The 23,708-nt window shown below is 57.0% G+C and overlaps 1 protein-coding gene across 1 annotated transcript in view; it reads left to right on the plus strand.

Annotated features, from left to right (window-relative positions):
* The window catches only part of ESPNL (espin like), a 31,681-nt gene that overhangs the window by 3,404 nt on the left and 4,569 nt on the right, over positions 1-23,708 (plus strand). Inside the window, exons 3-7 of the mRNA XM_012473474.3 lie at positions 1,261-1,447; positions 4,251-4,433; positions 13,738-13,869; positions 22,120-22,231; positions 23,364-23,476. Of these exons, the coding sequence (XP_012328897.2) occupies positions 1,261-1,447; positions 4,251-4,433; positions 13,738-13,869; positions 22,120-22,231; positions 23,364-23,476 (727 nt within the window). The remainder of the gene's footprint in view (positions 1-1,260; positions 1,448-4,250; positions 4,434-13,737; positions 13,870-22,119; positions 22,232-23,363; positions 23,477-23,708) is intronic.

Consider the following 23,708-nt stretch of genomic DNA (forward strand, 5'->3'; position numbering starts at 1 on the left):
CACACATCACACACCACACACACACCACATCACATACACACCACACACACAGCACACACACCACACACAGCACACACACCAAACACACACACTGCACACACACCACACATCACACACACACACCACACACACACATGGGATAGTCCTGTGCCCCCGGCCTACTTCCCACCTGGCACTGAGCAGCAGCCGAGAAATGGCTGCCCCTGGCCAGACCATGCCCTCTCCAGTGTCCCCTGACCCACTGGCTGCATCACGGCCTGCTCCCAACCACTGCACTGGACACCTGCCTGTTCCAACCCTGGACACAGTCAAGGATGCCTGGCAGAGTCTGGAGAAAGCACGGACTCTCCCCTGAGAAGGGCACCAAGGCATGCTGGCAGCCCTTTAGGGCACATCCCATGAGGAGTGGACCCTTGGACTCTACAGGTGCAGGGATGATCCCTGCGTGGTCCGAGCCCAGGGAACAGCCACCAGGGTCCTGTTTCTCCCTTGCGAGAAGTGGGGAGAGGCTGCTAGGGGGCAGGCACTGGCAGGGACTTTGTGAGGGGAGGGGGGTTCAAACACAGGTGTAGGCCCCTGGGCAAATCAGCTCCCAGCCTGTCTACCCTGTGCCAGCTGAGGCCTCTGGACTCTCCTCTGGGGTGGACCGCAAGTTGCTCAGATTCATCCATCGGAAATGGGGAACAGGTGTGGGGGTGCTTGTGAGATCCCTCATTACTCCCCAGCCTCCTGTCCTGAGAGAAGAAGGGCTGGGAGGTGGAGGATCTGAGACACAGTATCGTGGTCAGCAGGCTTGGCGGGACAGCAGGCACGAGCCCGGAGAGTTGATGCTCCCCAGTGACACTGGCCCTGCCTCCACCCCGCTGATGTGACCCCAGCCCAGTCAGTGTAGCCCTTAGCTCACTGCAGGCCGCCATAGCCACCAGGCACCCGACACTGCCTGCCACAGGGCACAGGAGTTGGGGATCAATCCTGAGCTTCCACCAGGACAGCTGAGAACCTGGAAGCCAAGATTGTGACCCCCCAGGTCTAAGAAGATGCATGTTTCTGACCTGGACCCAGGATCCCCAGAAAAGGACAGGATAGGACAGTGGGGTTACACAGCCGCCTGGGGGAGGAGACCCCACAGCAGCAGCTGGAAAGAACATGGGAAACTCAGCCGTCACGGGCAGGGACAGGTGTCATGGTGACATCCATGCAGCAAGTGCTGGGCTCAGCCACGAGCAGGGACTGGCCCTCCAAACCCTCCCTTCCCTGCAGCGGCGTGAACCGGCGGACGCGCAGCGGTGCCTCCCCTCTCTACCTGGCCTGCCAGGAGGGCCACCTGCATCTGGCGCAGTTCCTGGTGAAGGACTGTGGCGCCGACGTGCACCTTCGAGCTCTCGACGGCATGAGCGCCCTGCACGCTGCCGCTGCCCGCGGCCACTATTCTCTCGTCGTGTGGCTGGTAAGTAGGCGCCAGAGGTGGGAAGGGGACATCCAGGGAGTGTGGGCCTGCGGCAGCAGAGCCTAGAGCCTGGCGGCGGGGGCATCAGAGGTAATGGGGACACAGGGCTGTGGGGGCATCTGGAGAGCTGGTCCATGGCTCCCGAGACTCTGCACACCCAGCCAGGCTGGGCCCCGAAGTTTTGACCACCGTAGTGCACTCTGCTCCGTGGGCCGTGCCTCGGCTCCCCTGGGGCTCTCCTGGCCCCCATCTCCCTGGAAGTCCTGGTGGACCTCCCGGGCACGCTCACAGTTGGTGGTGGCCCAGGTGCTCAGTCTGCGCCCACACTGGCAGTGCCTCCGGCTGCTTGTTCAGGCCCTGCCGCCCCAGATCCCTGGGCCAGTCCCCATCTTTCTCTGCTTCTGATCTCTTTGGGAAAGGGAGACCTGAGACCCCAGAGCAGAGTGGCTGAGGTTGGGGAGGTACCTTCTTCAAGGATGGGCTGGGGACTTTCTGCCTCTACAGCAGAAAAGCAGAGCAGGAGGGGTGTGTGGAGCTCTGTCCGGCTGCCAGAGACCCATGGAGCTTAAGAGCAGGAGAGGCCCGCCCTGAGGAAGGGACTTGGGGGCAGAACTAAGGATGGGCCAGGAGGTGGCTGGACAAGGGGCGGGGCCCAAAGCTACTTCCTGAGGAGGGCACAGCTCATTCAGAGGCCGGGAGAGCCTGCCCTGGGGGCCTGGGGGTGGGCAGGAAAGACAGGCAGAGGCGCTGGGGGGGCCGGGTCTCTTTCCTGAGAGTCCTGGGGAGCCACGGAAGGCTCCAAGCCAGGAGCGGCAGGATCTGACTGGCATATTGGAAGGTCACTGTGGTTGCTGAGTAAAGGTCACTGAGGCTCTCTGAGAAGGGAGAGCTGTCCCCGCCCAGACCACCCACGCTCGCCTGGGGCTTCCTGTCTCCCAGCTCCCACCCTCTCAGCTCCAGTTCCTTCTGTGAGCCAGGCTGGCTCTGCCCCCGGGCCTCTGCGTGCGCTATACCTGTGCCTGGCTCACAGCTCCCCAAGTGCCCCTGGGACCTTTCCTGCCCAGCTGGTTTCCCAGGGGAGCCACCTGTCCAGGTCATCCTCACTCCTGCTTTCCTGCCGCTGAGCGCCAGCACGGGACACACGGCGCATCTGACTCCTGGCCTTGGCGGTGGTTTCCATCTACCAGGGTGTAAGTGCCAGGAGCTCCGTGGGTGCAGGACTTCACCACCTGCTGCGTTCTCCACACCTGCCATGCAGTCAGGCTCGGGTGATGTTTACTGAACCAATGGGCAAGTGAAGGAACAGAGGGCCCTGGCCCCTCAGGATGGCACCTGCTGCTTACCACGGCCTTGAGGCCCTTGGGACGGTCCCGCCTGCTCCCCATGCCCCTGGACACTCGGGCTGGCGCTGGCCTGCTCCCCGTGGCCCCAGGGTCCTCAGGATGGTACCTGCTTGCCCACTGTGGCCCAAAGCCACCTTAATTGGCCTCCAGCCTCCCTTAGTGGTGACTGCAGCCCCTCCCGGTGCCTCGCCTGTGGGTGCACCTTCCCTACCCCGTGATGCCTTTCCAGCTCCTCCTGCTGGAGAGACCTCTCCCGAAGGAAGCTCTCTGGACCTGGGTCCCACCCTGGCTGTCTTCCCCTCCCGATCCAGCAGTTCTGACCCATTCACTCCAGACCTCAGCCTCCCAAACTATCCCTGACTCCTGTGCCTGGGCTCCGGGCTCCTGGGGTGAGCGGGGGCTGCACACACACAGTAGAGCGTCAGCTCACAGCTGGCAGTCCAGGGGGAGGGAAGTAGGGTGTCCACAGAGCCCCTGGGACTGTGCAGAGGCAGGAGCGGCTCATCCTGAGGAGAAGCAGCCAGACCTCGGGGTCTCAGGGCCAGAGGCCACTCCAGATGTGGAGGAACCCTGAGGCAGCCCTGGCCCTGTCTGTTTCCAGCTCATAGCGCTTTCCCAACAGACACTTCTGAGTGCTGATCAGTCAGGAGCACCCTGGGCACGCTAGGAGGCACTCCACAGAAGGCGGCAGCGCTGTGACCTCTCTGCTGTTCTCACAGCCTCCCCATGGGGAAAGCGGGCACATTCAAGGCAGGAAGGAGGCGAAGGCAGAGAGCCAGCACATCATGACCCCTTTACCAGGAAGGCAGGCTGTCCTAAAAGCCCCCATCCCACTGGCAGGCCCAGGCCCCGTGGCTGTCCCAGCTGCATGGGTGTCAGCGAGTCAGTGTGAGGGACTGTCACCTGGCTGGTGCTGTGGACCAGAGCACAGGGCCCCAGAGGTGGGCTGGCCTCAAGTCACTCCAGCGGTGGCCAGCGGCAGGCAGGTCAGAGCCCCAAACCTCACTGCCTGGCTCAAACCCAGGCCCTGGAGGGAGGTGCCAGACCCGCTGCTCCAGCAAAGAGGCCGAGTGCAAATGCCCAGCACGGCAGTGCCACCCTCGGGCCAAAGGAAGTCCTTTCCTCCCTCCCCGCTCCCTTCCTCCTTTCCTTCTCTGCCTCCTTCAGAGCAAACACTTGCTTACGTGCTCTAGGCATTTCATCTGTGCTATTTGCTCTAAGATCTGGGACCATGGTGTCTCCAAGTAGAGCTACTGCGCTCACTTCACCCCCACCTGGGCCCCGGAGGTCCGGCTGCCCCAGGGTGATGGGGACGCGCGTGCTGAGCCAGCCCTGTCCGGGGTTTCCTGAGGTCATGCCCTGTGCCCTGAGAGGCACAGCCAGAGTCCGCTTGCACTTCTGCCCCTCTGTGTGCCTCCTCCCTGAGAGGGTGACTGCTCCGTCCACTCCTCCTTCCCCAGGTCACATTTACCGACATTGGACTCACAGCACGGGACAATGAGGGGGCCACGGCCTTGCATTTTGCAGCCCGAGGCGGCCACACGCCCATTCTAGACCGACTCCTGCTGATGGGCACCCCTGTCCTGAGAGACTCCTGGGGTGGCACCCCCCTCCACGACGCAGCAGAGAACGGGCAGATGGAGGTAAGGTGGGCGTGATGGAGACAGGGCCATGCCCAGCGCTGTGTCACTGACCCTCACAGCAACTCTGTAGGAGCAACGACTCCCCTTTTACAGATGGGTAAACTGAGGCTCAGAGTGGCAAAGTCACTTGGCCAAGGTCAAGAGCCCGGGGTCAAGTGGCAAGATCCAAGCTCTGTGCTCTCGTCCCGCGTGCCATCCTCCTCCCTTCACGCAGTAACTCCCTGCTGTCTGGTCAGAGTTTGGTCTTGGTGACAGGACAGCCCTTGGGGACGGACCCTCTGCCGTGAGCCGCCTGCAAGCAGAGCTGTGCCAGGCATGTGATGCCAGCCCTTTTGCTATTACCCAGATAAATCTTGGGGGCTCACATGGCCCAGGCTCAAGAACAGGACATCCAGAAGCGCCAGGTAGGCAGGGAAGGTGTTCGAATGTTAAGCATCAGAACCACACTCAGCCTTGGAGGGTGGGTGCAGCCGTAAGCCGCTGGCCCTGCACAGGTGCCCACGCGATGTCGACCTCATCTAAAGGCAAGGCCCCACCTCAGGGGAATGCACACAGTTCACTTCTCCCCAGCCCCATCCAGTCCTGAGCAGTGTCGCGTCCACTCGCCTCCTGGGTCCCCGTGTTCTTCCAGAGCAGGGAGTGCAGTCTGGAGCCAGGACACGCGAGCTCCAGGCCTCCGAGAGGCTGCCCTGGGGGGATTGTAAGTGGAAGTGCAACCGAGCCTCCCATCCTGGGTCTGCGAGTCCAGACAGCTGCTCCCAGCTGAAGCCCAAGGTCTTCCTGGGGCCCCGGGTCACCCAGTCTCAGCAGTGCCACTGAAACAGTCACACAGGGTGCAGCAGCGGAGCCATCGGGAGGCACGCATTCCCCGTGGAGCTGAGCCTTCGGCGGAATGCGGAGGAAACGCAGTCCCTGCTCCCAGCAGCGCTGCCGAAGGCATCTTTCTCTGAGGCTCCTCAACTGCCGCCCTTCCTCTCACCAACCCCCTCCCGGCCCCTCCACTCAGCTCTGCACAACTCACACCCCAGCTCTGTCTCCCCAGTCTCTGTCCCCCACGTAGGTAGATACACGAAGTGGTGGGAGAGGGGGTGAACTGCAGGCCTGGGAGGTGCGTCCCCGACAGGTAGCTGGTGGCAGGAGGAGCTCTGCTCCAGCTGAGTGGCTCAGGCAGGCCCCCAGGAGACCTCGGCTCAGAATGGGGTAAGTGGCCCCTGGCCAGTGGCTTTTGAACTTTTTTAAAGCAGCAAAATCTTCTTTCAAATGAAATATTTGATAGGAGCCCAAGAAGCTTAAAAAACAGCTGAGTCTCCAGGCTCCTCACTTTCCCTCTGTGAAAAAGAAAATTACTCAACCTCAAAGCAGAGGCTTCTTCCCTTTTAAATTTCTTACTGTGGATGTCAAAACACACAACAGCATGTCATCACCATTTGCAACCTCAAATTCCTAGGCTGAAGCAATCCTCCTACCTCAGCCTCCTGAGTAGCTGGGACTATAGGCGCATGCCACCATGCCCGGCTAATTTTTTTTTATTTATTCTGTAGAGATGGGAGTCTCACTATGCTGCCCAGGCAGGCCTCAAGCTTCTGGGTTCAAGCAGTCTTCCCAGCTCAGCCTCCCAAAGTGCTGGGATTACAGGTGTGAGCCACTATCCCCGGCCTTTCCCCCACACCCTTGACAACTTATGTTACAGTACGTTCGTCACCGTTAGTGAGCCCACGCTAACACAGTGTTATTAACTAGAGCCCACACTTCATTCAGACGCCCTTAGCTTTTACCAAATGGCCCTCTTATGTCCCAGAATCCCATTCAGGGTGCTGGATTCTATTTAGTTATCATGTCACGTTAGACGCCTCTCAGCTGTGACAGCTTTTTCCCATTTAAAAATAAAACATCAAAACAATTAGTTGATGCTCCAGCAGTCTCTAAAGAGGAATGATAGTTATTTTTTAACAGGTTTTATGTTTCTCTATATCACATTAGTTTCTTTTTTTAGATGGAGTTTCACTCTGTCACCCAGGGTGCAGTGCAGTGGCGCAATCTTGGCTTACTGCAACCTCTGCCTCAGCCTCCCAAGTAGCTGGGATTACAGGCACACGCCACTATGCCCAGCTAATTTTTCTATTTTTAGTGGAGATGAGGTTTCACCACGTTGGCCAGGCTGATCTCAAACTCCTGACCTCAGATAATCCGCCCACCTCTGCCTCTCAAAGTGCTGGGATTACAGGCGCGAACCACTGTGCCCAGCCTAGTTATTCTTTGAATGATGTGAGTTACACTGATGGTTCTTTTTTTTGGTTTTGAGACAGAGTCTCGCTCTGTTGCCAGGCACCAGGCTGCAGTGCAGTGGCGCGATCTTGGCTCACTACAACCTCCACCTCCCGGGTTCAAGCAATTCTCCTGCCTCAGCCTCCCGAGTAGCTGGGACAACAGGCGCGCACCACCATGCCAGGCTAATTTTTGTATTTTTTAGTAGAGACAGTTTCACTATGTTGGCCAGGATGGCTCTGATCTCGACCTCGTGATCTGCCTGCCTCGGCCTCCGAAAGTGCTGGGATTACAGGCGTAAGCCACTGCACCCAGCTTTTTTTTTTTTTTTTTTTTTTGAGACAGTCTTGCTCTGTCACGCAGGCTGGAATGCAGTGGCGTGATCTAGGCTCACTGCAGCCTCCGCCTCCCGGGTTCAAGGGATTCTCCTGCCTCAGCGTCCCAAGTAGCTGGGACTACAGGCACAGTCCACCACACCTAGCTATTGTTTTTTTTTGTATTTTTATTTGAGACTGGATTTCACTGTGTTAGCCAGGATGGTCTTGATCTCCTGACCTTGTGATCCACCCGCCTCAGCCACCCAAGTGCTGGGATTACAGGTGTGAGCCGCGGTGCCCAGCCCTGATTATTCTTTAAAATTTTTAAATTGTGATTTAAAAATACATAACATAAAATTTACCATCTTAGGTATCTTCGAGTGTGTAGTTGAGCAGCATTGAGTCTGTTCACGTTGCTGTGCAGGCAAATCTCCAGAACGTTTTCATTTTGCAAAACTGAGACTCTGTGGCCATGAAACAGCAATTCTCCATCTCCCTTTTCTCCTAGCCCCTGGCAACCAACATTCTATGTTCTGCTTTTTTGAACTTGGTGACTTAGGATACCTCATATAAGTGGAATTGTGCAGTATTATCCGTTTGTCTCTGGCTTAGTTCACTTAACATAATGTCCTCAAGGTTCACCCCATTGTAATGTGTCAGAATTTCCTTCCTTTTATGGCTAAATAATATTCCATTGTATGTGTATATCACATTTTCTTTCTCAGTTTATCTGTTTTTTTTTTTTTTTGAGACGGAGTTTCGCTCTTGTTACCCATGCTGGAGTGCAATGGCGCCATCTGGGCTCACCGCAACCTCCGCCTCCTGGGTTCAGGCAATTCTCCTACCTCAGCCTCCTGAGTAGCTGGGATTACAGGCATGCGCCACCATGCCCAGCTAATTTTTTGTATTTTTAGTAGAGACGGGGTTTCACCACGTTGACCAGGATGGTCTCGATCTCTTGACCTCGTGATCCACCCGCCTCGGCCTCCCAAAGTGCTGGGATTACAGGCGTGAGCCACCGCGCCCGGCCTCAGTTTATCTGTTAATTGACATTTGGGTTCTTCTGCCTTTTGACTGTAGTGAATCATGCTACTATGAACATGGGTGTGCAAATATCTCTGAGATCCGGCCTTCAAATCTTTTGGCTGTGTCTACCCAGCGGTGGAATACCTGAATCTACCCTGATTAGTTTACAATGTTACACCAACCTTGCATTCCTGGAATAAGTTCAACATGACATATTATTCCTTTTAAATGTAGCTGAATTCAATTTGCTAACATTTTGTTAAGGATTTTTGGCCTCATATTCTTGAGTAAAATTGGCATGAAATGTCCTTTTTTTGTTCTATCCTTGTTAGATTTTGGTATGAAAATATGCCAAGAATTAGGAGTGTTTCCTCTTTTTCTATGTTTTGAGACATTTGGTTACATTAGACTTATTTGTTTCTTTTAAGGTTTTGTGGAATTCACTAGTGAAATCTCTGGATCTGGCTGTTTCTTTGAGGGAAGGTTTTTAATTACTAATTCAGTTTATTTAATTATAGAACTACTAGGGTTTTATATTTTTCTGTGTGTTGGTTTTGGTAAATTATATTTTTCTAGCATTTACTTTCTAGAAATATTCTAGGAATCAATTTTATCTAAGTTAAATATATCAGCATAAAGTTATTTTAATGTCCTCGTGATCCTTATTGCCTATATGTAGTAATTTCCCCATTTTTAATTCCTGATATTGGTTATTTTTATCTTTCTTTTTTGTCTCAGTCAGTCTCACTAGATGTTAGTCACTAGTTTTTCAAACAACCAGGTTTTAACTTGTTCGAGGTCCTCCAAAAAGCATTTAATTCTCTCCAGTGTACGTTTTTTATTTCATTAATTTCTGCATTTATCTTTGTTACTACTTTCTTTCCTAAACTACTGAAATGGAGGCCTACTTCACTTACTTTTCAACCTTTTTTCTTTTCTAATATATTTATTGAAGGCTATAAATTTTCCTCTAAGTACTGCTTTAGCTGTATCCCACTGTTAGATAATTGTTCAATTAAAAAAATATTTTCTAATTCCCATTTTGATTCTTATTTGCCCTAGGGACTCCTTGGAATTATGTTTCTTAATTTCTAAATATAAAGTTGTTCCTTCCAGTTATCTATTTGTTATTAATTTCTCTCCAAATTGCACTATGGTCAGGAAATACACTGGTGATTTCAAGCCTTGATTTTTTGATCACTTACTTTATTGACCTGTGTCTGGTGAACTTTTATAAATATTGAGTTTGTTCTTGGAAAGACTGTAAAGTCTGCTGACTATTCTCTCCGTGTCCATTATGTCATTGTATTCTTCAGATCGATATAGATACACATGTTAGTTTACTGTTTTTTAAATTGCTTGAGAAAAATGTGTGAACATTCCTGGCTGTTGTTCTGGATTTGTCTGTGTTTCCCTATAATCCTGTCACCATTTGTTTTATATATTTTGAACCCTATATCTAGTCTGTTTGATATGGGTACACACATGACTTTTCTATTACTTATTTGATGGTAAAGCTTGTTCATACTTCACTTTCAGCCTTCTGAATCCTTATGTTTGCCAGTACCTCTGGTTGACCATATGCAGTCATATTAAATTTTTTCATCAGTCTGACGATCTTTATCTATTGGTGCATTTAGACCATCTACAGTCAGTATAATTACTAATGTGTAGGGGTTTATTTTTACCCTCTTACTTTGAAGAGCTGTGATCTGCCTGCCTGGGTTTTTCTTGATTTAAAAGTAGTAAGCACAGTGTGCTGTAGTGTTGGTTCTCCGAGCTTTATTTCTGGTTCTTTGCTGGCTGGGTCTGCTGCTTCTCATTCGTGGTGACTTATCTCCTTGTATTTCTGACTTTTGTTGGCGTATGCTGACATTAAACTTGAAAAATGAAGTGCAGGTGTAGCTGGAGGCCTTGGCAATATCTTATTTGCCTTTGGTGGGCCCAGGATCATCTTAATCCACATTCCAGGAAGTTCCCAGGACCACCTCCGTGACAGGCACCAGGGGCCTGGCTGGCGTCTGGTTTCTGTTTCCTCTGAGGGTGGAGCCTTTGCCCTGCATCGGGAGGTGGTCAACCAGAGCCAGAGGTGGTCAACCAGAGGCCCACCCTTGGCGGACCTCGCACCGTTCCTGGCCTCCCTGGTCCCTTGAGGCTGCTGGGACGGCACATTGTATAACTGTTGTTCCGGCATCAGCCCTGTCTCAGGGCGAGGGCAGTTCTGGGTGCCGGGCTCCCCCCGCATCCCCACCCCCAGGCTTTCCTTTCACTTCTATGTTACCTCACCAGTGCTGTTGGCAAGTGACTTTTACAGTGAATCCACGTTTCGTGTCCTCAGGCAGTGGATTGGTCTGACCCACTTGGGTCTCTCCTCCCTGGAGTGGCTCCATCTGCTCACCTGCTTCTCCGCCGGGGTGGCCTCTACACAGACTTCCAGACAGAGTTCAGTCTGTCACCACCCACCCTCTGCTGACAGTCCCAGCGGCGATGGGTCCGTCACCATGTGGGGAGGTTCTCTTCCTCCCCACGGCTCTGTTTCTGTCAGGGCTGTGCCCTCTCTCCCCAGCACCATCTGGGGCCAGGTCTGACACTTGTCCCCCTTCCTCTGCTGTGACACCCCTCATACTTCTGCAGACCCCGTAACTCCCCTCTGCCCCATCCTGGCTTTATCTCCCGAGCGATAGCACCTCAGGGACGCTCCACCTCCACCCACCCACACACCCACCTCGTCCTGGCAGACTATTGCCATTCCCCCAGCCCAGAGCCTCTGGAGCGGTGCCTCTCCCAGGGGCTGGCTTCAGCCATCTGCGCCAGCCTCCCCAGCCCCAGCCTCCCAGCCCAGCCCATCCCAGCCTCCCCAGCCCCAGCCTCCCCAGCCCCAGCCTCCCAGCCCAGCCTCCCCAGCCCCAGCCTCCCAGACCAGCCCAGCCTCCCCAGCCCAGCCTCCCCAGCCCCAGCCTCCCAGCCCAGCCCATACCAGCCTCCCCAGCCCCAGCCTCCCAGCCCAGCCTCCCCAGCCCCAGCCTCTCAGCCCAGCCCATCCCAGCCTCCCCAGCCCCAGCCTCCCCAGCCCCTGCTTCCTCAGCCACACCGGCCACTGGTTCAGCCCTTCTGGGCTTCCAAGAGCCTTCAGACGTTATTTAGTTCAAGCCTCCCAGCAGCCCTCCGGAAAGGGGTGGGCACACTCCTGATTCTGTATGATCCCACAAGCTCAAAATAGTTCTCCCCTTTTTCAATGGGGAAAAAGAAAAAGAATCACATCTCATGACACATGAAACTCATGTGAAGTTAAAATGTCAGTGTCCACAAATAAAGCCTCGTGGGCACCCGGCCACGCTGTGTGTGGCTGCTTTCGCACCATGACCAGGGTTGGGTATTTGTGCCAGAGCTGGCAGCCCCCGGCCTGAGCTGCTTGCTCTCTGGAGGGCAGCGTGGCACCGAGGAAGGCAGGCAGTGCGCTAGCAGACTCTGAGTCCGAGGCTCAGAGGCGCGGGGTCATCATCCTCATGCAGCGACAAGCCCTTCGGCTCTGCGGTTCTGGTGCTGGCCTTGTGGGCCTGCAGGGCTGCCAGGGAGTGGGGCTCTTTCCATCTTTTTGTCCACCTTCTTCTGGTGGTGCCCTTCAGAGGACTCCCCAGGACAAGGCACTCACCCATGAGGTCGTGATCTGACCTGCTAGCTGCACAGCTGGGTGTCATTAGGGGCGGGGGCGAGGGAGGCTGAGGGAGGTGGTGTCAGCCATCGGTCAGTGCAGCGGTCCCTACTTTACAGACGGGCCCAGTTAGCTGGCCAAGTTCTCTGACCAGCAAGTCACAGAGCTGGATGAGCTTGAGGCCACTGGACTTCGCTGCCAGGTCCCCAGCCATGCATGACAGCGTCTGGTCATGCTTACTCGTGGCGTGGCACACCCGCCGTCCACATGCGCACTGAACCTGTATTTATCTCTGCATCTGTAGGAGCCCGAGAAGCTTCCTAAATAGCCGAGTCCCCAGGCTATTTGCACCTTTTACAGGTGAGGCACCTGCAGTCCAGAGAGGAGGTGAGATCCTCTCTAGGAGGTGAGATTCTCTCTAGGAGGTGAGATCCTCTCTAGGAGGTGAGATCCTCTCTAGGAGGTGAGATTCTGTCTAGGAGGTGAGATTCTCTCTAGGGTCTCATAACTTTTTTTTTTTTTTTGAGATGAAGTTTTGCTCTGTTGTCCAGGCTGGAGTGCAATGGCACAACCTTGGCTCACTGCAACCTTCGCCTCCCAGGTTCAAGCAATTCTCCTGCCTCCGCTGAGTAGCTGGGATTACAGGCACCCGCCACCATGCCTGGCTTTTTTTTTGTATTCAGTAGAGACAGAGTTTCACCATGTTGGTCAGGCTGGTCTCAAATTCCTGACCTCAGGTGATCCACCCACTTTGGCCTCACAGAGTGCTGGGATTACAGGCGTGAGCCACTGCACCCAGCCAGGGGTCTCACAACTTTTTTTTTTTTTTTTTTGAGACGGAGTTTCGCTCTTATTGCCCAGGCTGGAGTGCAATGGCGCAATCTCAGCTCACTGCAACCTCCGCCTCCCAGGTTCAAGTGATTCTCCTGCCTCAGCTTCCTGAGTAGCTGGGATTACGGGCATGTGCCACCACACCTGGCTAATTTTGTTTTAGTAGAGACGGAGTTTCACCATGTTGGCCAGGCTGGTCTCAAACTCCCGACCTCAGGTGACCCACCTGCCTTGGTCTCCCAAAGTGCTGGGATTACAGGCATGAGCCACTGCGCCCAGCCTCACAACTTCTTAGTTCACTTCAGTTTCACCCAAAGATGCTGAGGCCCAGCTGGTCTATCTCAGGGATGCGTTTGAGTCAAAGGCACGGTTTCGTGAACACAGCATTCACCTCACTCAAGTTCGTTTTTGTGTTTCCCTGGTACCATAAATGAGACACAGAAATATTTACAGAATAAATACATACAGAATAAAGTGCAGAAATCATTCTTGAAGTCCCCCGTCCCTCTCCCATATGACTCCTTCACCAGCCCAGATGCCCTCCAGACTCCTAGTCCTGCAGACTCCCTCCCCAGCTTCCTCCCTGTTCCCATCTCAAGAGCCCATCAGGTACAGGGAGACAGGAGGGCCCTGGCCCCAGGTTGGTGGGGTAGGAGCATGCAGTGTGGCTGGCAGAGGGCGTGAGTGGCCTCGGTCAGGCCTGAGCTGGTGTTCCGGGCACCAGGGGGGATCCTCATTGAGTCAGGAGGATGGTCCCTTGGAGAGTGGGGCTGTGGCGGGAGGTGGGGAGGTCGCAGGCCCTGAGTCGGGAGGCCAGGGGCCAGTTGCCTGTCTCTCTGAGCCTGGTTTCTTCACCTGCATTGGTCCACACCTCCAAGGGTTGCAAACATGGAAACGGGTTGTGCATTTAATGCCTGGGGCACGGCAGCTGTGAGGGGTCTGGACGGGGCGCCCTGATCCTGTGAGCTCAGCACTGCTTCATATGCGGTACCTGGTACTGTCTGTGCCAGGACAGGGGGGCTGTGAGATGAGGCTCAGGGGCTCCTAGGCAGGTCTCTGGAACCCCACGGCCCAGACTCAAGTCCTGCCCCTGCTGGGAAGGGCACCAGGGCAGCCTGTGCCATGGGGCCGGGGGAGCGGCCTGCACAGGGCCAGCCCCATGGGCACCTGGTGAGTGTCATGGTGGGTCACACGTGTGCCCTCCTCACTGCAGTGCTGCCAGACCCTAGTTTCCCACCACATGGACCCCTCCCTACGGGATGAAGATGGTTACACAGCGGCGGACCTGGCAGAGTACCACGGACACCGGGACTGTGCCCAGTACCTGCGGGAGATGGCCCAGCCGGTAAGGCTCAGGGTTCCCAGCCACCCTGGAGGCATGGGGGTGGGCCCAGATCCCAGCCAGGGCCCCACTGCTGAACCTGCAGCATAGTCAGCTGGGAAGCTCACCGCATCCAACTCACACACGGCGTCGGGGCCAGGAACAAGGGCCTGAGGAGGACTGAGGTACCACAGGGCGGCCAGTGCCAGAGCCAGGCTGTGACAGGGGCAGGACAGGGGCCGTGACATGAGTGGGACCAGGGCTGTGACAAGGACAGGGTCTGTAACAGGGGCCAGAACAGAGGGCATGTGACAGGGCCCAGCCTGGGCTTGTGGCTGGAAACTGCCATCCGCCTGTGTTACAGAGACCACACCTGTGACTCGAGAGCCTCTGTGGCCAGGGTTTCTCGTGAGTGATGTACGTCAGACTGAGGAGCCCAGGAGTGGGAGCAGAGCTTCCCACAGGTGCCACAAGGCGGCTGGCAGCCTTGCAGCAGCAAGAAGGCACCAGATACCAGCCCTGGCTCTTGCCTCTCAGCCTGGGACCTCACAGTCTCTCATTTCCCCATTTCTAAGGACAGGGGTCTTGTCTGTCCCACTGGTCCCCAGCCCCTAGCACATGACAGGGCTCAACAAGTGTTTGCTGAATGAACAAATAAGAGAAGGGACAGAAAAGGAGGAGGATGTGTCAGGGTGAACCGAGGAGGGGATGGATGCAGAGAGAACAGACAGGAGGAATGATGGGGCAGGGAGGCCAAAGGCGGGAGGGATGGGGGAGGAATAAATGGGGGAGGGAGAGCACGGGAGAGTGGAGACAGGAGAGATGAACAGAGGAGGAATGGATGGAGGAGGGTGGATGGAGGAGAGACGATGGAGGAGAGACGGATGGAGAAGTGTGGATGGAGGAGAGGCGGATGGAGAAAGATGGAGGAGGGTGTATGGAGGAGAGACAGATGGAGGAGGGTGGATGGAGGAGAGGTGGATGGAGGAGAGACGATGGAGAAGAGACGGATGGAGGAGAGACAATGGAGGAGAGACGATGGAGGAGAGACAGATGGAGGAGGGTGGATGGAGGAGAGACGGATGTAGCAGGGTGGATGGAGGAGAGACGGATGTAGCAGGGTGGATGGAGGAGAGATGGAGGAGGGTGGATGGAGGAGAGACGGATGGAGGAGGGTGGATGGAGGAGAGACGGATGGAGGAGAGTGGATGGAGGAGAGATGGATGGAGGAGAGACGATGGAGGAGAGATGGATGGAGGAGGGTGGATGGAGGATGTGGATGGAGGAGAGATGGATGGAGGAGGGTGGATGGAGGATGTGGATGGAGGAGGGAGGATGGAGGAGGGTGGATGGAGCAGGGTGGATGGAGGAGGGTGGATGGAGCAGGGTGGATGAAGGAGGGAGAAAGCAAGAGGGTGGATGGAGGAGGGTAGATGGAGGAGGGTGGATGGAGGAGGGTGGATGGAGGATGTGGATGAAGGAGGGAGAAAGCAAGAGGGTGGATGGAGGAGGGTAGATGGAGGAGGGTGGATGGAGGAGGGTGGATGGAGGATGTGGATGAAGGAGGGTGGATGGAGGATGTGGATGGAGGATGTGGATGGAGGAGGGTGGATGGAGGAGGGTGGATGGAGGATGTGGATGGAGGATGTGGATGGAGGAGGGTGGATGGAGGATGTGGATAGAGGAGGGAGGATGGAGGATGTGGATGGAACAGAGTGGATGGAGGAGGGTGGATGGAGCAGGGTGGATGGAGGAGGGTGGATGGAGCAGGGTGGATGGAGGAGGGAGAAAGCAAGAGGGTGGATGGAGGAGGGTAGATGGAGGAGGGTGGATGGAGGATGTGGATGAAGGAGAGTGGATGGAGGATGTGGATGGAGGATGTGGATGGAGGAGGGTGGATGGAGGATGTGGATGGAGGAGGGTGGATGGAGGATGTGGATGGAGGATGTGGATGGAGGAGGGTGGATGGAGGAGGGTGGATGGAGGATGTGGATGGAGGAGGGTGGATGGAGGATGTGGATGGAGGATGTGGATGGAGGAGGGTGGATGGAGGATGTGGATGGAGGATGTGGATGGAGGAGGGTGGATGGAGGAGGTGGATGGAGGAGGATGGATGGAGGAGGATGGATGGAGGATGTGGATGGAGGAGGGTGGATGGAGGAGGATGGATGGAGGATGTGGATGGAGGAGGGTGGATGGGGAAATGAATGGAGTAGCAGGTTGAAAAGGGAGCTTTGGCATCCACAGTGGATCCCAGTCACCCCTATGCCCTCCCATCTGACCTTCCCTCTATTCCAGGCCCAGGGCAGTTACTAAGACAAATCCATCTAGCCTACCTCAGTTTCTGCCACATCACTTTTATTGGACACCCCTTCAGGAAGGTTCTCTGTAGTCACCTGGCCCTTCATTTCTGGTGAAGGCACTGAGGCCCAGAAGGTGACATCACCCCCCACCACCCATCGCGGTCTCCCCAAGAAGTTGCTGTGCCTCCTCTTCTCTGATGCGTCCCCTCAGAGCATCTAGGACCAACTGAGGCAGAGCCACAGTTCCTTCCCCAGCCCCCAGGGCCTGCTGGCTACTTGCCACCGCAGGACCTCTGTTCCCACCAATGAAAACCCACACCAGGCCTGCTGCACTGTGCAGGCGGCTCCGGTGGCCTCCAGAGAGCACGGCTCTGCCCTGGTTTTGTCCTGGGGCAGCAGTTTCAGGAACTAGAATTCAGTCACTGCTGGGTTATGTATTTACTAAATGGTGTCTGTCTTTCTGGCTTGGCTTGAGAAGGTGGTGGCACTCTACTGGCTCCCGCTGCAGAGGACGGCAGCTCCATGGCCCGCAGCTGCCTGGGTCTCCCCACAGCTCCTTGAAAGCCGCTGGGTCTGCCTTGGCCTTTCCTGGACCCCTCCCTGCACTTCCTGCCTGAATGGCAGCTGAGATTAGGAGGTAGGGAGGGCAGCCGTTCGGCCAGTGTTCCAGCCTCCACAAGCCCCTGGCACAAGGGAACAGCCCCACCCGGCCTCCCGGGAGCCCCTGATGCTGTTCCCACCCCAGCCATACTGGGGTCCCTGTGTGGGCTTTCTGTCCAAGCTGCACCTCTGCCTTCCATCCCCAGACCCCATGGTGGTGGAGGACGGGTGGCATCAGGCTCGCCACCTCCTTCTTATCCATAGTCCCTTCCTGCCCACACCTGGGTACCCCCTGCCCATCACACAAAAACCTAACCCCGAGGCTTGCCAGGCTCCTCAGTGTGCAGCTCCAGGAGCTGGTTTGGGAGCTCAGGGTCGGGACTGGAGCCTGTCTCTGCCTTCTCCCTCTGGGAGGGTCTGGAGACAGCAGCGGGCGCTTGTCTTTCCCCTCGGGAGCTGTCCCCGCTCCAGGCCTCTGAGGGAGGGCAGGCTGTCAGCTGCGGGCCGGGGGAGGCCACGTGCCTGCTGCAATATTGATGGGAACGCAATCCGCAGGGGCCGCGTGCACCGGCCGCCCCCGTGCTGGCCTCAGGAGAGGTGGTGAAATCCATCATCTTCCCGTGACAGCACAGCCTTTATCTGCCCCCAGGGGACTCGTGCGTTCCAAGAGCAACAGCAGCTGGGGTAGCAAGGCTGGACAGTCGTGCTGAGACCTGACCTGTGGAGGTGCCGGCTTCGTGTCAGATCTGTGGGGCCTGCTCGGGTGGCCTCCGGAGAGCACGGCTCTGCCCTGCTTTTGTCCTGGTGCAGCCGTTTCAGGAACTAGAATTCAGTCACTGCTGGAAATCATGTTTGGGAGCTCAGGGTCGGGACTGGAGCCCGTCTCTGTCTTCTCCCTCTGGGAGGGTCTGGTGACAGCAGGAGGTGCTCGTCTCTCCCCATGGGAGCTGTCCCCCTCCAGGCCTCCGAGAGTGGGCAGGCTGTCAGCTGCTGCCCCCCAGCTTGGAGTCTGCTCAGGGCACTCAGGAAGGCCAGCCCTGCCCCTCCCTCGGCCTTGGGGACCTCTTGGGGACCCTTCTCTGCACAATGAGGGCTGGGACCTTGAAGATCAGGGAAGGGCAGGGGCTGCCTTCAAGGGAGGCCCCCTCCCCTCTGCTGGCCGAGTAGCTGGGCTCCTGGCTGTGGGGCCCTAAGCGCCCTGTCTGGGCAGGGATGGCACATAGAACCCTCCATGCTTAGGGAGAGGAGCCTCCAGCATCCCCCACAGTGTCCAGGGCTGCCTACTCACAGTGTTCCTCGGCACGGGGCACTGGCAAGTTCTGAGCATCTCTAAACCCCAATATTCTCACTCATAAGAAAGACAGGGTCTCTCTCTCTCTGTTGTTCAGTTTGGAGTGCAGTGGCACAATCTCAGCTCACTGCAGCCTCAGCCTTCCAGGCTAAAGTGATCTTCCCACCCCGGCCTCCCAAGTAGCTGGGACTACAGGTGTGTGCCACCACACCTGGCTAGTTTTTGTATTTTTTTAGAGACGGGCTTTGGCCATATTGGCAAGGCTGGTCTTGAACTTCTGGGCTCAAGAGATCTTCTCACCTCTGCCTCCCAAAGTGCTGGGATTACAGGTATGAGCCACCGTGCCTGGTCCAGAGCCTTGTTTTTTGGGTAAAGGGAAGGTCCTTGAGCACCCAGTGAGTACCTGTTCTGGTGGGCTCTTGGGACAGATGTGCTCCCTCCCGCCAGGATCCAGAAAGGCACTAAGATGTCTTTATTTTAGATATGGGGAAACTGAGGCCCAGAGAAGGTGAGAGGCTTCCTGGGCACTCTCCTCCCCCTGGAAAGGGTGGCACCACCCGGCCAGTAATGGAATCTCATTGGTGAGGAATGGAGCAGGGCTGGGCCACGGTGACCTCCAGGGGTGGCCTAAGGTCCCCAGGCCACAGGTGCTGTGCTGGGACCAGAGTCCGATAGTCCCCTGAGCCCCAGACTAACTTCGACCTCTTCTGTCTTCCCCAGCATAAGGAGCCACTGCCATCCAGCCAACCCCCTCACTCTGCCAGGGGTGACCCCTCCCCATTGACAGCAGATTCGATCTCAGGGCAGGGGCTGAAGGCTCCCAGGGGCAGGGAGGAGGCGAGAGGCACCATACCACTCCTGGCTCTGTCCCTGGATGGGCAGGGGATGGTGTGGGGACACTGGGGTGGCCTTGCTGTTGGGGCCACTCCAGGCAGGGCTCAGAATTCCTCTTTCGGTGACACCACTGTGTCCAGCTTTTCTGGCCGTGTCTGATCTGGTGTCTGATTCTGCCCTGCTTGAAGCCAGCCTCTCACTATGTCTTGAATGTGGAGGAAGACACCAGACTCCTGGGTCCAAGACAGAGGACCTTCTTCAGCATGGCAGGGAGCATGTGGCATGTTTTGTGGCATTCCCTTGCCCCTGAGCCCAGGTGATGCGAGTTGGGTCCCGATGGCAGCTGTGCCGCATAGGTTGGTGTCTCTACTGAGGACCGCTGAGTCTGGGGAACACCCTGTTCCTTAGCAGAGAGCAAGCCTGCTCCTGGTCCCTCTCGCTCCCTGCACACACAGCCCTGAGAAGCAGCCCAGAAAGGAACAGCCAGGCTGTGTGTGTTCTTGGTCTTTCCCCAGAGGCCAACCTCTGTGACCAAGGAAGCAGTGGTTCAAGGCACTGGTGGGAGCAAAGACTGACACCTCTAGTGAGATTCTCATCCTGGCTCTTCAGCAGCCCTTTGCCCTCTCTGAGCCTCGGTTTCCCCATCTATGCCCCGGGAGCTGTACTGTGGGTGGGACTGGGGGTTCCTCTGGGTGGCCTCTTGTCTCATGGGGTCCAGGGATCTCAGGTCCCCCTTCCATCTCCCCAAGCATCCCCTCCCCTGGCCCCTGCTCCATGGAGAGTTAACAGTGCTGTGGTAAGGGATCCTGCCATCCAGCCCAAGCCCGCCCGGCCACCGGACACCTGGGCCTTCAAATATTCATGTGGTACCTCCCACTCCTGGGGGCGGCAGCCTCAGCAGCCCCCAGCATCCCCGGACGGCTGCGTTCCCTGTGCTCTGCAGTTCGCTTCTGAGGGCCTCCGGGGCTGGGGGCCGGGCAGTCGCTCCCCAGCCGACCGTGCACAGGGTTCCTGGGCTGTGGGCACAGATTCCTGGAAGGAGTGAGGTGCGTGGGGGCCGGGCAGACGGGCTTTCGGATGGCGTTTCCTCCCCTGTGGCCCCACGGGGTGAGGGTCCTGGAGGGCAGGTGGCTGAGGAGCCACCCAGCGTCCTTGCCCGGAGGTGGCCTTATCCATGAGGAAGGGAGGCTTGGGGAGGTCGAAGGTTCGCTCAGGCAGGGCCGACTTCACCGCACTGCAGCCCCAGTGCAGCATGAAAATGGGGGCCCCGCGCTCGGAAAGGGGAGCGAATTTGAAGGCAGAAACAGCTGTGCGTTTGAGCAAGCTGCAGCCTGGGTCCCTCCCACTCACACGACGGGCGCTGGGCCCAGGCCACAAGTCCAGAATCTTGGCCGATTTGAGTCCTCTGCTCTGCCCAGGACTCTCACTAGCACTGATGTGGGAGCTCTGACAGCCACATCTGGCTTCCAATGCCCACTGGAGGGCAGGGTGGGGGAGGCACCCAGAGGGACTGTGGCATGCGGCCCTGCTGGCTGGGGACAAGGGCTGCCCATGACCTCGGCTGATGGGCACATCGGGGACCCTCATCCTAGTCCACTGCCCTCCCCTCTCCTCACCAGGACGCTCACGGGGCCATCCACCCCCAAGACACTGATGGGCCCTGTGTCAGGGCTGAAGTTCCAGGCGGACCACAGCACAGGAGTCAGGGAGGGGGTGTGGGAGAGTGGACACGTGTGTGTGGAGGAGGGAGAGTGGACACGTGTGTGCAGGAGTGTGAACACGCGTGTGTGCAGGTGTGTGAACGTGTGTGCAGGAGGGAGAGTGGACACTCGTGTGTGCAGGAGGGTGAACACATGCGTGTGTGGAGGGAGAGTGGACTGTTTGTGGAATGGGAACACGTATGTGTGGAGAGTGGGCATGCATGTGTGTAGGAGTGTTAACGCATGTGTGTGCAGGAGGGAGTGGACACGGGTGTGTGTATAGGAGTGTTAATGCATGTATGTTCAGGAGAGGACGCGTATGTGCAGGAATGTTAACGTGTGTGTGCAGGAGGGAGTGGGCATGCGTGTGTGTGGAGGAAGGAGAGTGGACACGGGTGTGTGCAGGAGTGTGAACACACGTGTGTGCAGGAGGGAGAGGACACGTGTGTGTGCAGGAGTGTGGACATGCACGTGTGTGCAGGAGGGCGAGGACACTGCAGGAGTGTGAACACGTGTGTGCAGGAGTGTAGACACGTGTGTGTGCAGGAGGGAGAGTGGACGTGTGTATGCAGAAGGGAGCGTGGACACGGGTGTGTGTGCAGGAGTGTGGACATGCACGTGTGTGCAGAAGGGCAAGGACACTGCAGGAGTGTGAACGTGTGTGTGCAGGATTGTGGACACGTGTGTGCAGGAAGAGTGGACACGTGTGTGTGTGCAGGAGTGTTAACACATGTATGTGCAGGAGAGGCGTGTGTGCAGGAGCGTTAACGTGTGTGTGCAGGAGGGAGTGGGCATGCATGTGTGTGCAGGAAGGAGAGTGGACACAGGTGGATGCAGGAGTGTGAACACACGTGTGTGTGCAGGAGGGAGAGTGGACACGGGTGTGTGTGCAGGAGTGTTAACGCATGTATGTGCAGGAGAGGCGTGTGTGCAGGAATGTTAACTTGTGTGTGCAGGAGGGAGTGGGCATTCGTGTGTGTGCAGGAGGGAGAGTGGACACGGGTGTGTGTGGAGTGTGGACATGCACGTGTGTGCAGGAGGGAGAGTGGACACTGCAGTAGTGTGAACATGTGTGTGCAGGAGTGTGAACACGTGTGTGCAGGATTGTGGACACGTGTGTGTGCAGGAGGGAGAGTGGACACGCGTATGTGTGCATGCATGTGCACACATATTTGTGAGGCCACAGGGCACTGAGCATAGCTGGAAACCAGCTCGTTACCCAGTGCCCAGAGCCCCAGAGCTCAGCTGCCTCCAGAGGGAGCCTGGAAGCTGAGCTTGGAGATGGGGGTGGCCCACCCAGTAGAGGTGGCAGCGGGTGGGGACTAAGGTCGGGTGCCAGTAAGTGATGGCACTCAGGCAGGAGATGACCCTGGGACAGTACCTTGATCGAGGACCTGACCCTCTCCTGCTACCTCCTAACCCGTCCCAACCCTTCCCAGATGCACAGGCTCCCCAAGGCTCGCTCACTGGGTGCCCCTGCCCCTGTCTAGGTGAGCAGGGAAGAGCCCACAGGGGCCCCCTACTAACCAAGTCCATCCACCCACAGGTGCCCCTGCTGATGACGCCGCCGCCGCCGCCGTTCCCCCCACCTCCACTGTTGGCCACGCACTCCCTGGAGGATGGAAGAAGAGGAGGCCTGGGGCCTGGGAACCCCACCCATGAGTGCACAGCCCCAGGTGGGCTGGCCGGGGCAGGGGCCTGGGAGTGGGTGCCACTGGCCTCCCCTCCGGGGTCCTGGATCCGTGGGGAAGTCTGCAGGCAGCTGGGCACCAGGTCACCCTCCCTTCCCAGTTGCTTCTGGGTTTCCTTAACTGTCTTTGTTGCTTTGTAAAGGTGAGGATTAGCATTTTCCGTGGTGGGCACTTAGAGTCACAGCAACTTGTCCAGGGGTAAAGGCGGGGAGACCACCCAGGCCCCTTGCGGATGGGCTGCTGTCCCGAGATCCCAGCATGCCTGGCATGCGCCGGCTAGTAGGGCAGGGGACGGTCCTCACACTGCAGGCCTCCACCATTAGGGGACCGTGACCAGCGTTGATCGGAATGGAATGGAAGGGAACAGCACAAACACATCAGCAGGCGCCACAGGTAGTGAGGGCCAGCTTCCAACACAGGCCCCACCGTGGCCCTGTGCTCACATGCGGGAGTATGTGTATCTGTTCTGTGTCTGTGTTTCTGTGTGATTGTGTGTATGTGATTGTGTCTGTGTGTAATTGTGTTAGTGATTGTGTTTGTGTCTGTGTTGTTTCTGTGATTGTGACTGTGTGTGTGATTGTGTCTGTGTATGTGTGATTGTGTCTGGGACTGTGTATATGTGATTGTGTCTGTGTGTGTGATTGTGTTTGTGTGTGACTGTGTGTGTTTGTGACTGTGTATGTGTGTGTGTGATTGTGTCGGTGTGTATCTGCCTGGCTGTGATACAGACGTGTTCTTCACTCAAGGTTGACACTGAAGTGTGTGTTTGCATCGGGGCAGGGAGCATTGCAGGCAGCTCGGGGCCTGCAGAGCTGCGTTAGGAGCCCGTGACCTCCAGGCCTCAAGCCCTTCCCAGCTCCTCTCCTGCTGCACGAGGCGCTGTGAGATGGCCCAGGGGTGTGCCTCAGACTCTCCCATCTACCGGGCTGGGGCTGGCCCCAGTGACTCCAGTGAAGCCCCTGAGGCCTTTGATGCAGGGTGGGCTGGAGTCTCAGCTGGTTCAGGAGGCTGGTTCTGCCCCCAGGCCTGGATCCCTGAGCCTCTGCGTCTCTGCTCCCCAGCCCTTGCCCTTTCTGCAACTCCCCCTTCTTCTCAGCAGCTGCGTCCCTCCGCCCCGCCTGGCCTGGCCATCCTGACCAGCCTCTTCCCAGAGAGCAGATGAGCAGCCCAGCCCCTCCGAGGATCACCACCAATGCCACGACCCACCCCGCGGTGCGTCCCCCACCCCTGCGTCCCTGTCTCCCAGGGCCCCCAGCCAGCCTCCATCCCCATCCTCTTGGGGGACCCAGGGAAGCCCCCCAGCACAGCCAGACCTTTCCCTGAAGGGTGGACACCAGGCTGCCTGCGTCATTCTGCTGCTCTCAACCATACCCTGAGTTCTGAGGAGACGGGAGAGTCCGGGCGATGGCAGCTGTCCCCCCACTACAGAAATGTGGGGACCCTT

Source organism: Aotus nancymaae, unplaced genomic scaffold, assembly GCF_030222135.1.
Source record: "Aotus nancymaae isolate 86718 unplaced genomic scaffold, 86718_ANA_hifiasm-v0.15.2.pri h1tg000031l, whole genome shotgun sequence".
NCBI classification, from domain to species: Eukaryota; Metazoa; Chordata; class Mammalia; order Primates; family Aotidae; genus Aotus; species Aotus nancymaae.